Source organism: Dromaius novaehollandiae, chromosome 16 (assembly GCF_036370855.1).
Source record: "Dromaius novaehollandiae isolate bDroNov1 chromosome 16, bDroNov1.hap1, whole genome shotgun sequence".
In the NCBI taxonomy this organism is placed as follows: domain Eukaryota; kingdom Metazoa; phylum Chordata; class Aves; order Casuariiformes; family Dromaiidae; genus Dromaius; species Dromaius novaehollandiae.
The window spans coordinates 21,203,057-21,215,837 of NC_088113.1; the positions used below are offsets into that span (position 1 = coordinate 21,203,057).

At 57.9% G+C, this 12,781-nt stretch overlaps 1 protein-coding gene across 2 annotated transcripts; it reads left to right on the forward strand.

Annotated features, from left to right (window-relative positions):
- The first annotated feature begins 2,260 nt into the window (after nucleotides 1-2,260).
- LOC112987237 (BPI fold-containing family B member 4-like) lies at nucleotides 2,261-9,211 on the forward strand. Of its 2 annotated transcripts, XM_064521729.1 has the most exons (9): nucleotides 2,262-2,481; nucleotides 3,234-3,338; nucleotides 4,242-4,388; nucleotides 5,155-5,218; nucleotides 5,845-5,905; nucleotides 6,351-6,442; nucleotides 6,704-6,746; nucleotides 7,789-7,848; nucleotides 8,599-8,677. In XM_064521729.1, exons 1-8 carry the CDS (start codon nucleotides 2,459-2,461, stop codon nucleotides 7,821-7,823), a joined length of 570 nt encoding a protein of 189 aa, XP_064377799.1. In that variant the 5' UTR covers nucleotides 2,262-2,458; the 3' UTR covers nucleotides 7,824-7,848; nucleotides 8,599-8,677. The 2 variants fall into 2 exon arrangements, with proteins under 2 accessions (XP_064377798.1, XP_064377799.1); XM_064521728.1 differs by lacking the exons at nucleotides 7,789-7,848; nucleotides 8,599-8,677 and adding an exon at nucleotides 8,712-9,211 and having other exon boundaries at nucleotides 2,261-2,481.
- Nucleotides 9,212-12,781: the final 3,570 nt, after the last annotated feature.

A 12,781-nucleotide genomic window follows, 5' to 3' on the forward strand; every position in this document is an offset into this window, starting at 1 on the left:
AAAATGGGCTGTTTTCATAAGCTGAATGGAGCAAAATGAGAAAAACAAACAGCCCAGCCATGGAAAAGTTAACCTGATTTTGGCTGCACTTTGAGCCTTAGTAATGTAAGGTGTTACTCATAATGTAGAGAAGGGCACGATTTTCACACACACACACACACACACACACACACACACACACACACACGCACAACTTTTTAGCTGGCTGTGCCCCTTTAAGTGGTCCTATTTCAGGGCCATTTCTGAGCAGGCTGAAGTGACCCGTCTCTCCCCGCCCAAGGTCTTTCCATCTCGTCTCCTTCCCTCTTGCTCTGCTCGAATGTCATTCTCTTCCTTTAAGTGTCCCCGTGATGTCGGACACCGACTCCCCTGCAGCGGGGTAGCCCGGCCAGGCACGAGCACACAGATCCCGTTGCGGTGAGACGTGGCCGTGCTTCGTGCCGTGCTGCTCCGCGGCACTCGAGGCGGTGGACGTCCCCGGCCGGGGGAGCGGGATCGCGTGGCGATCGCCGCAGGCTGGTGCCCCAGGCTGGTGCCCCGCGCTGCCGGCAGTGCTCGCACCGACGCGGCTCTTGGCAGGTGCCGGGACGGGAGATGCTGAGCTGCTGCTGCCTTGCCCTTCTCTGGGGTCTGCTGCCCGCCTCCCAGGGCCTCCTCAGCTTGGAAAACACTCTTGGGTTAAGTCCAGCGCGACCTGGAGCGGGTGAGTTCAAAGGTTTTCTGTGTTTCGCGGAGGTCCAGTGACGTCGGGGCCCCGCTCCGTGCAGGCTGGGCTCTGCTGGGGAACTGAGCCACTGGCAGGGCTTTGCAGGGCCGCGGCGGCTGCAGCAAGCGAGGAGCCCTCACCAGCCTCCCCTGCCCCTGCACCAGGAAAAAGAGAGCTCTCCAAGAACAACTCTAAAGCAAACACTCACGCAGAGCAGCTTGGCATCCCTCCCCCTCGCTCTTCCTCCTCTGGTTTTGTTTTTTTTTTTCTTTGCTGAGTCCCAAGTGTCTCTGCCCGGATGACGTCCCGCAGAAGCCCATGGCAAAGCCCTCGGCTTCGGAGGGTGCAGGATTCCCCTTGCGCTGCACAAGCGGCACAGCACACGGGACAGGAGAGCCCCTGACTCTCCTGACATGGACTCACCCCTGTGGAGGAGAAACTTCAGAGATTTGTTCCATTTATAGCGATATTTAACCAAGAGGGAAAGATACACCAGAGTGTTTGTTCTGTGAGGATGAAACACCAGTGAGACCAGTGAGGAAGCGGCAGGCAGCCCTGGCAGCGTGAGACCTGGTGGGGATGGAGTCCATGCGCTGCGATGACGCATTTTCATTTCTTCCTTTCAGCTTTTTTTGATCCTCTGCATGACGGGAGTGGGGGTAAGAAAGGTGCACGCTGCAACCCGAGTGCCCAGGATCCGGGTCTTTTTGGCCAACGAGATCTTCTGGGCACAGGGCTGTTTGGCAGGGTCAGAGCGTGGAACACTGATATTTTGATGCCAGATGGGGTTTTAGCGAACGTGTGCCCCACACGGAGCTCGGCGGCGAAGCCGTGCCCACCACTGGCCTTGCCGGCAGCGAGGGTGTGCGAGGTCTGAGCTGTTGCCCCGTGGGAAGCTCCTCAGCCTGCTTGGTGCGTAAGATTTACTGCTCAGGAAAGGTGCACAGGGTAACATCCTGGCTGGCAGAGATGATATCTTGAACAAGGAGGATGGGCCTGGCGCAGACCTTCTGCGACATAGCTCTGTCTGGTGCAGGACGTGAAGAGGAGCCTGGGACAGATATTCCTGCCCAAAAGGGCAAAGCTTCCCTGCCAGAGACCGTCCAGCAACGGCTCTCCTTGCTGAGGAGGTCACCCCAGCCTATCTAAATCACACTCTCTTGTCAATGAAATTCTTCCCAACCATGAAAGTCTAATTAGTAACTGAGACTTCCTTGGTGCAGGAGGCCTGCTCGGCGCTGGGGTTCTCGGCAATGAAGGTCTGCTTGGCGCGAAAGGTGGAGCGCTTGGCACGGGCCTTCTCGGCGAAGGTGGGCTGCTCGGAACAGGCCTTCTTGGCAAAGAAAGTCCAAGCGGGAAAGGCAGCCAAGGCCTCCCGGGCGCAGGAAATGAATCCAGCAGAGCCGGACTCCTCGGCACAGGCCTCCTAGGTGAAGAACTCAGCTTGGCATGGGTGTGCTTGGGAGAGGAGGGCTTCTTGCCTGTTAAAGCCAGTTTGGTAATGAAAGTCTGACTGTTGCAGGAGGACAGCCGGGCAACGGCGGACTGCTTGGCACAGGCGTCCTTGGCGGGGAAGGCCTCCCCGGTAGTGGCCTCCTCGGCAATGGCCTACTTGGCAATAAAGGTCTTCTTGGAGAGAACGGTCTGCTTGGCGCAGGTCTGCCTGGAAAAGGTCTCCTAGGCCATGGAAATCTGCTGGGTCTTGATGGTCTTCTTGGCAAAGGAGGACTTCTGGGTGCTGGAGTCCCTCAAATGTCAACACAAAACTTGGCCTGGTAAGTCAAGGCAGAAGCACAGCTGAGGTGCTCATTACAGGTCCTCAGCCTGTCCATCAGCTTCCCTGAGACAGGAAAAGCTTGTATGAGCTGAAGGTCTGGCCTGGTATTTTAAAACTAAGTTTAGTAAACGATAACAGATACTTAATCAGCACTTGTCTAAGAGACTAGTGGTTAATCTTGCTTCCAGCAGAGCTATCGAAGGGTAACTGGTAACTTCCAGAGAAGGAGCTGCCCTAAAAAGGTGCTCCAGGGCAGGACCACATCCCTCCTGTTATAAAAAATACCAGTTTCAGGCTTGCAGCTCACATGAGGAGCTGCCACAGGGGAAATTCCAGCTGGACGCAGGAAGAAGTCTTTCCATGAGTGATGTGATGTTGGGATGGGCACCAGAGACGTGGGGGAAATCTCTATCCTTGGGATATCCTTGGATCAGAACTCAGCTGGACACAGCCCTGAGCAACCTGATCTAGCTTTGAAGTTGGCTCTTCTTGGAGCAGAGGTTGGCCCTTTCCCACCTGCGCTTTTCAGTGATTCTGTGGTTTTCTAACCGGGAATATCCACCCTGGTGACAGGTTGAATGATTAACACACTGGTGTGCCTGTGTGGGGGCACAGGGGGGAATCCTGGGAAACATGGGGCAGGCGGTCTGCTCCTGCTGACCCTGCTTTGCGGCAAGCTTGGCTTAAGGCTCAGCTGCAGACCCTCCAGCTCACGGCTCAGGTCCGGCTTGCTTTGGTTTCAACCTGCAGGTTGAAGGTTCTGAACCTCGAGAACATCCGGGCGTCGTGGAAGGTCGTCCCCGGGGGCGAGCTCGTGCTGAACCTGTACTCCAAGCTGACGCTCAGCTTGCCCGGGTGAGCGGGTCCGGTGGGCAGGGAGAACGGGGCCAGGTCATGGAAAGGCCCCAGCGTGCTGGGGGAGGATGGCACGTTTCGGCGCGCTGGAGAAGCAGCAGCGGACGCCGAGTGGGGTGTTCACGAGGAAAGGCTCTGCGTTGCGCGTCCTGCCTTTTCCTCGGTGACGTTTCCAGCTTTCGTCACTTTAAAGGCTCGGTCTCCAAGTCGGCAGCAGCAGCTGCAGTTCAGACAGTGAACCCGAGGTCACCGCTCAGCCCGTCCCCTCGTCCTCGCGGGAAAGCAGCCGTGTCTTCTGCTGAACGGCCGTCGCCTGCGTGTGCGTGACCGTACCTGAGCAGCCCAGAGGGCTCCTGCCTCCGTCCTTTCTGCAGGAAGAGCAGTGCTTTGGAAAGCCAGCGGACTTGTGCATAGCACGATAAAGGAAGTTTCAGAAAATAAACACTGGCTCTTGGGGGAGGCTGCACATTGCACGTGTCTCTGGCGCTGCTCTGATTTCGCACTTTCAGTGCTTCCTTAGAAATCCTATTCTGCCTAAGATAACAGCAAAGCTGTTGACCTCACCAGGGCTCAGATTTCAACCCCGAGAAGCCGGTGGAGGCAGCGATCGCGCTGCGAACAAGGTGTCGAAGCAAAGGGCCAAGGAGGCTCTTTCATGTAGACTTGTGCTTCCTTCTTCTGAAGTCAGAATCACCCTGGAAAAGCCTCTGTGCCTGTTCTCAGCACACGGGGACTGTGATGGTGATCTGCTAATGGGAACAGGGGCCTGGAGAAAATCCTGAGACCAAAACACCGTCCCAGCTGAACCCGACTTGTAGCTGAACCCTAGATACTGCTTTTCTGTGTTACTTTGATTTTCTTCATAACTTTCCAAGCCACACTCGTTGTGTCCTTGTTTTGCAGAGCCTTTCTCTTTCTGAGTGGATCCTCGGTAGAAATGAACATCACGTCGCGTGTTGCCCTGACACAGGACACCCCTGGTGACCTCAGATTAGTGCTGAAGGATTGTGGCAGCCTGTTTGGGGGCTTTAAGGTCAACCTGCGGAGCGGGTGAGTGTGAGGAATGACCAACACCGCTGTGCTAATTTAGCATGTTTTACAGCTTCTCATCCAGAAATCCCCCGGCGACTGGCACGGACGGGGCTGTAGCAGGCAGGAGCTGGGTCCAGCGTCCAGGGCTCGCGTGGGACGTGACTTGGGCCGTCAGTGTAGGGATGAATTTCTCGCTGGATGCGGGATTGTCTCTCTCTTGCTTCCCTGGGGGAATCAGCCCACGGAGCAGCCCAGCTGGGCTCTAATTTCCAGCCTCCAGACTGTGCAGCACATCAAAGAGCAGCTTAATTCAAAGAAAATCTCAGCGGCAACGCGCACAGCTCCATTATCCAGTCATGAGGAAACCACGGACTTTTCTCACGGAAAAGTCACTTTTTTGAGAAACCTGAAGGGGAATTGGATATCGGTATAAGCATATGGAAATATTTAAAACAATGCGCAGAACTAGCCGTGGGTCAGCTCTTCACATGTTTGCAGTGGGGCAAAATTTCAGTCTCAAATCCGAGCACAGGTTTACATGTTAACAGTCAGATTTTAATAAACAGGCATTAGAAGTCCTCAGCATCTATGATTCCTGCTAAAGCCTGGGGGAGCTGTGAGCTTGCAGCAACACCAGAGCTAACGGGAAAGGCTGTGTGCTGGCCTTCGGCGCTCACCGCACTAGCAGAGTATTCCAGATTCACCTTGGGTCCGAGACCTATGTTTTGATAACCTCACTGATGTTAGTTTGGTTTTTGTCTTTCTTCTTCTTTTTTCCTTTTAGCCTCTTCACCAATATAGTGAGCGGTTTGGTGAACGCTTCTCTTCGGTCTTTCCTACCTGAGCTGGTGAGTTTGGGCAAAATCCCTTCACTGTGAGAAGCTGCAGTTTAACTGAAGTTACTGCTCTTTCCATAACGGGCTAGCATTTTCATATATATATATATGTGTGTGTATATATATATATGTATATATATATATATATATGTATATATATATACACACACACACACACACATATAAATATATACACACACACACATATGTGCGAGCACAGGCACACACCCACATCCCATAATTGAATTCTGCAAACTTCCTTGATCTTTCTTACAGTCAGGATTTATTTGTTAAAAGTAATTCAAATTCCATCATGCAATGTTACGGGATAATTTGTAACCAATTGCTTTCTGAAATGCTTTTTTGTACGGAGACGGTGCGGTAAACAGAAGTGACAGGATCACTTAGAAAAAAAGGTGCTTGTTAGAAAAGCTTTTATCCTGTTAAATAGAATCTCTGCCGTTTCGAGAAGCAGGCTGAACAATTTATATTGCTCTTTTTCCGTGGAGGAAACTATGTCCTAGGAGCTGATTGTTCCATCTTGATTTAAAGTCTGTGAAACCCAAACGCTGTTAGTGAAACGTGCGGCTGCAGCTGCAACGTGCTCACCGAGGTGCTTCCCCTCGTTACCGTTGCAGTTTTGCCCATTAGTGAACGTTTGGTTCAGCATCATCAACATTCAGCTGCAGTTTCTCAACCGTAAGTTGCTAACTTTTCTTTTCTGCATTGATTTTGATGGTGATGCTCGAGTTTTAGGCGTCTAGCCCCCTCCGTAGCCCCGCTCCGCACCCGCACGAGCCGGGTGGCTCTTTCCCCCCAGCTGCCTCTGGCTCGAGCCGCTCGCGGCTGCGTTTGCTGTTCCGTTCCATGGAAAGTTTTCCCTGTTTGCCCAGATCTCTCCCATGCCGCGGGACGCAGCAGGTGCTTTCACAACAGTAGTTTGCGGAGGAGCCTTTGGTGCCGGCACGTCCGACACCGCGGGAAACACGAGCGGTTTTCCCTCCTCGGTTTTCCCAAGCGCTGCCGGATGCTCCCTTCCCAGAGCCGCCGCGTCCCGCCGCCGCGCTGAGCCGCTCGCGGGCCTCCCCCAGCCGAGCTCCCCCGGCGGCCCCGCTCTGACGGCCGGCCCTCTCCCTCCGCGCAGGCGTCAGCCCCTTGGGACTGCTCGAGAAAATCCATTCTGCCCTCTCCAGCGCCCCGGTGACGACTGGGCAGTTCATGGAGCTGGATTTACAGGTACCGGCCGTGTGCGGGGAGACCCCGGAGACGTGCAGCTTCCCGCCCCGAGCCGGGGCTCCGGGGATGTCCTGCCGGGAGAGGGTCCGCCAGGGCCGCTGCTCCTCCGTGGCTTTACCACGCCGCGAGGCTCGTGCCGGTGCAAGCCGGGGCAGTCGCCAGCGCCAGCCCCGCCGGGTTTGGCCCCCGTCCTCACCCCACTCCCTGCCCTCCCGTCAGCCGCGGCCTCTAACGCCTCGCTCACGCGCCTGTTTTTTGCAGAATTCGCCCTTCCCGAGCGCCTTCATCGACTGGCTCCTGCGGAGTAAGTGCAGCGCTGGCTGGGGACGCCCGGGCGGGTTTCCCAGCGAGGGAGCCGGGGGCGGCGGGGGGGCTGGCACCAGAGGGGCCGCGGCCCTGGGGCAGGCATTGGCCCCACGCAGCGAGCGGCTGCCCGCGGCCACCGGCTCCGGCCCTCGGCCGATGCCACGTGCCACCGGTGCGTCTCCGGGCAGCCCCGGCCCCGAGCGTGCCGCGCCGTGGGGCAGGGTGCCAAGCGCGCCGTGGGGCAAGGTGCTGAGCGTGCCGCAGTGCGGGGCGCTGAGCACGGCACGGCGCAGGGTGCTGAGCACGGCATGGTGCAGGGTGCTGAGCGTGCTGCAGTGCAGGGTGCTGAGCATGGCACGGCGCAGGGTGCTGAGCACGGCACGGCGCAGGGTGCTGAGCGTGCCGCAGTGCAGGGTGCTGAGCACGGCACGGCGCAGGGTGCTGAGCACGGCACGGTGCAGGGTGCTGAGCACGGCACGGCGCAGGGTGCTGAGCGTGCTGCAGTGCAGGGTGCTGAGTGCACTGTTGTGCAGGGTGCTGAGCACGGCACGGCGCAGGGTGCTGAGCACACAGCAGTGCAGGAGGTGTCAGGGCTCTGCCGCCAGCCCCGGCCGGGGGCAGCTCCGGCGAGGGCAGGGCCAGGCTGCCCCGTACCCGGCACCGGCGGCCGCGCCGTGGGACAGCGCCTGCACGAGCCTCTGCCGCGCCGGCGGCCTCGGAGCAGCCACTTCACCTCTCGTAAAAGGGTTTAATAATATTTACCTAGCGGGAGTGAAGAACAGTTCTCGGGACACTGCGAGGACTAATTAATATTTGCAGAGGTGATTGGAAGATCTTTAAGCTCCATGAGAGTGCAAAGTAATATATATAGAGGGCAGGAGTGCTTGGAAGCAGTCCCAGTTTCCCCAGCGGCCTTTTCCTCGGGCGCTAAATCCTGTCTCCGGGTGAAGCCAAGGCCGCTGGTGCCGGGGCCGGGGGGCTCAGCCAGGGTGGGGCGTGGGGGGGGGGCAGACTGGGGCTCACCGTGTCCCTCTCCCCAGCCGCAGGTGTCCATCCTGGCGGCAGTGTCCTGTAGCCAGGGCGGTCTGGCACGCCGTGGGGTAAGGCTGTCGGCTCGCACGGGGCTCAGCTCAGGGCCCATGCCCGTATGCCCATGTCCATGCCCATGTCCATGCCAATGCCCATGCCCGTGCCCATGTCCGTGCCCATGTCCGTATCCATGCCAATGTCTATGCCCATGTCCTTGTCCATGCCCATGCTCATGTCCATGCCAATGCCCATGCCTGTGCCCATGTCTGTGCCCATGTCCATGCCCATGTCCGTGCCCATGTCCGTATCCATGCCAATGTCTATGCCCATGTCCTTGTCCATGCCCATGCTCATGTCCATGCTAATGTCCATGTCCGTGCCCATGTCCGTGCCCACGCCTGTGTGCCCTTGCCCATGCCCATGCCAATGCCCATGCCCATGTCCATGCCCGTGTCCATGTCCATGCCCATGTCCATGCCCGTGTCCATGCCCATGTCCATGCCCATGCCCATGTCCGTGCCCATGTCCATGTCCATGCCCATGTCCATGCCCATGCCCATGTCCGTGTCCATGTCCACGCCCATGCCAATGTCCATGCCCATGCCCATGCCCGTGCCAGGGTTTGGTGCCTCGAAGGAGGCAGACAAAATGGTAATTAGCAAATTGCCAGCTTGCTGCAGGCGTGAAACAAATGCCAGCCCAGCACGACGCGCGGGACGAGCTCGGCTGAGCGCGGGCAGCAGCGTCCGGCACCGCGGGAGCGGAGCAGAGCAGCTCCCGTGCTGCCCGCGGCAGCAGTGTCAGCCCCGGCCTTTCCCCAGGTCCCCCGGCCGCCCCACCGCCCCGTGAGGAGGAGGATGCTCGGAGGATGGAAATGAAAATAGGGGCAGCACAACCAAGAAAAACACACTGTTTCTTCCACTTTGCATTTCAGCCTTACCTGAAGTTGGTCTCTCTGCCGGGCTGAGGGTCAAGCTTAGCCGTGACCCTGCCGAGGCAGGAGGCCACGCTGCCGCCCGCGAGCGGCTGCGCTTTCCCTTCTCGCTCAGTTCTGCTTCGTCCTTGCGCTTCCCTGGCCACGGGGTCCCTAAGTCAGTCACGATGCCGGCCTGATCTCCCAGTCCTTCCTCCCGCAAACCCGAGTTGGCCCAGACTGGGGCTGCGGCTTGGCCCCGGTGCCGCTTTCCCAGCGCGAGACCGAGGAACCCGCCGGCGGAGGAGCTTCGCTCCGGCCCCCCGCGGAGGGAGCGTTGCCCTGGCTGCACCACGTAACCATCAAAGGAAGAAAGAAGGACAAACACTGATGCAATACCGGCTCCTTATCTTTGCTCTCCTCCTGCTTTTTGATTTGTTGACTAGTTGAAAAAGAAATTTTGCTGTTTCTAGTGATTTTATACTGTTAAAAAACAGACAAAAAAAAGGCCTTCAAGCTAATCCAAATGTGTACTTAGTATTTTTTTTTCCACAAATATTTATGCTTTGAAATGATCGGGATAAACGTTCTCCTATCGTGTAATCTCCGAGTGGATTTGGCGCCTGTTGCATTGTGGGTAGGGCGGATTCACATCCCTTCTGTTACTCTTCACGATAACAAGGGGTTTCTCCATCTGCATGCAGCACACGGCTTGGATTTCTTGCCAAACTGCCAAAGGGTTTTTGCATTTGCAAGGGGTCTGTTATTTATCGCTGCTATCAGTCAGCTGTGGGAGCAGTTCTCACCCGCGAAGGCTGGTGAGCAGCGGCGTCGGGGCGAGAGGGGAGCCCCGGCGTGGTGGGGGCAACTGTGGCCACCCTTGAATTACACTTTTTTTAGCATTTGTGACTTCCCTTGAATTCCAGGACACACTGTGCCGTTAGGGACCGGATACATTTCGGGACTGTAATGCCTGAGCAGAAAGAGCAGGTTCCCAAGCAAGCGGGTCTCCTTAGTTTATTTTTCACTCTTTTCCTAGTTTATTAAGTTTACGCTTTGCACTTTGCCTGGTTCCTTCCCGGTGCTTTTGCCCCGGCTGCAGCCGGTGACGCAGTGTTGCAGGGCGGGCGGCGGTGACATCCCCGTGCCCCTGCAGAGTGGCATGAGCACTGCAATGGATAGTTTTCTGTAAAATCTAGAGAAATCCCTAGGCCTCATCTTGCAGCATTTACGCAAGAAGCCGTTAAAAAGAAAAGTCAGCACTTAGCGCCCTCGGTAATTGCAGTCGGCGGTGCCGGCGCGCAGTGCTCATTAGCGCAGCAGCTCCGCTCCCCTTTATTTCTCCGGAGAAGAGCTGTTTTTGTTCCTGTCCTCCAAGACGAGAGACTAATTATAAGAACGCTACTGCTCAGTCCTGGCCTCTCTGTTATCGCCGCAGTCGGAGACCGGGAACACCAGAGCCGGTTACGCAGCCCCACGACGGCCCCGGGACCAGCCATCAGCAACGCGCTAACGGCCGGGACGGCCGGCGCTTCCCAGCTCCGGGAAGCTTCTCCCCAGCAGCGGTGAATTCCTTAACGAGGCGCCGCTGCTGACGAGGGAGGGGGCAGAGGCCCCGCGCTAATTAGGTGCTTCGGGGAAGAGCCCGACGGGAGGGAAAACGGGCAGCGAAGGCTCCGCACGTGCTGAGACGCCTTCTGCCACTTGCCCTCGCCAAAGGCAACTCTCCAGCGCTCGTGTAAGACGATTGTGTAAACCAGGGCCCGACGCCTTTTCCCACCAGTTTGCAGCTTGGAGGACCGAGTTTGCAAGAGCGAGTCGCTGGGCTACGGGGGAGACGGCGCGTGCACGCTGCAGACAAGTCCGAGCCCCTGGACATCGGTGGGCACACGCCGAAGGGCACTTTTGTGTTGGCTTAGGCAGAAAGCGCGGTTCTGCTGGCTCTGCGGGTGCTGCAGGAGACCCCAGGCCGCGGAGGAGGTGACGCGCTGCCCCATGGCTTGGCGCCGTGTCCCGCAGGCCTCCCCACCGCTCCTGCGGGCTCCATTTAGAGGTTATGGAAACTGGATTTTACAGTGAATTTTTATTCAACTGGAGAAGTTGCAGTGATATTATAATTGCTTCTGTTCTCACGCATGCAGGAGAATTGCTGTTTATCTGGCTCTGCAGATACCCAGGTAGATAGATGGTGCTTTGAAAGTGCGAAGTTTCTGTCCCGGTGCCGGTGAGCGATGTGACCTGCTCTGCACGCTGGCGTTTGCATTTGAATTGCAGTTTGCCGTTTCATCTGCTACGGTGCTGCTAACTCCAGTCTGCAGCTTGAGTTATCTCCTCACCGCCATCTGCTCCAGCACTGGCTGTTGTTATCATCTATTATTAATGAAGAGTATTTAAAAACCTCTCTGTCGGCTGCCCTGGGGAGCTGCCGCCGCGCTCGTGGCACCGCCGCCTTCCCGGCTCAGCCGCCGGCTTCCCGCCGGGAAACGCTCCCGCCGCGGCCGTGGCCCGAGGAGCTGGGCGAGGGGCTCCCTGGGCCCGGGCTGCGGTTCTCCCGGCAGAGCCACGGCACGATGCCGGGCTGGAGGCAGCTGGACCTTCCCCCGAAGCCTCGGGCGCTCCGGTGCGGAGGGCAGGATGGGGAGAGGCCGGAGCGGCCGGAGTGGCCGGACCCCGGCTCGCTGGGAGGGGCTGGCACAGCTCCCTGCCTGGAGACCCTTGAACAAGGTTGCCCGGGTCTCAGCTGCAAGGTGAAACGAGAACGAAGGCCAGAGCCAACGGTGCCGCGATGCGTCGCGAGGCCCTGCCGGCTGCCGGGGCTCCGTCCCTCCCGGACGCGGCCCTGCTGCAGCGAACGCCGGCGCCCCGGCGGCTTCGGCAAACCCAGCTCGACGTCGCTGACGTCTGCGCGTGTAGCAGCAGAAAGACGAAATGCAGCAGGCTGGATGTCCTGCGACGGCAGCGAGAGGGGACCGCGGAGCTTAGAGGGAAAGGAGTGGAGACAGGTCTTAATTCCTCGGTCCGGATTATCGGGTACGCCGCGCCTCGTTAGCTGTGCTCAGCTTCCAGCTCCAGAGAAAACCGGGGAACAGGATGAAGCCGCTGCCAGATCCTAACGCAAGCTCGCTGCCTGAGAAGCCTTTCAGACAGGTGTGAAGATTTCCTCGGTAATCCTGAGGCAGAAAACGCCGAGAAGCAGATCCTTGCCGCAGGCTTGGTGCCAGCTGCTCCGTTTCGGCTCCTGCTCCTCGACAGCCCGCTGCGGTTCCCCAGCCGCGGCCGCGAGCGGGCGCAGAGCCCGGGACAGGAGCCCGGAGCTGCCGAGAGCCCGGGCGTCCCGCGGGCGCCTGCACGTGCATCGGGGTCCGCACGGCAGGTGGGATTTATATGAGGGAAGAGGCAGGAATTTTTCACCGGTTTGAGTCCCCAAGTTTAATATAAGAACGTAGGGTGCCGCGTTTGCCGGTTTGCTTTGGCAACCTGCCATGCAGCGTTCACCCGACTTCCATCAACCCACGGACAAACACGAGGTCTGGCATCGCGGGGCCGTGATCGACTGCGGCCCACAAAAACGCAGGCCCGAAGCCACCGGCCGCGAGCAGCAGCCCTGGATTTCGTTGCTCCGCTGCTTCCCCTGCTCGGGAGCTGGTGCCGTGCACGAGCCTCCGGCCGCGTCTCCGACAGCCCCGGTGGGAAAGTGGGACCAGCGGGCAGAGCACTGGGCACAGGCAGAAAGAAAAAGAAAACAGGTTACAAGATGAGGCTAAATAACCCAAAGGGAATCAAGTATCTTGTTTTGGCTCAAAAAAACCCCAACCCTGCATCAGCTTGGCCCAGAGCGAGTCCTGTTTTTGTTTTCTCGCTTCAGCCGCTGCCCTTGGTATCTTAATGGCTGCAGAAAGGGGAGGAGGACAACTCTGTCTGGCTTCTCACTTGCACAGCAGTGCGCTGAATATTAATTAGCCTGAAACCAGTGCTGTAGGCAGTGCTGCGAATTACACGTTCTGCAGTTGGTAGCAGTTTGCTGCGTTATTTTTGCATGCGAGTCAACAGCCGGGGCTGGGCAAGCCGCTTCTCTCCTGCGACCTGCCTCT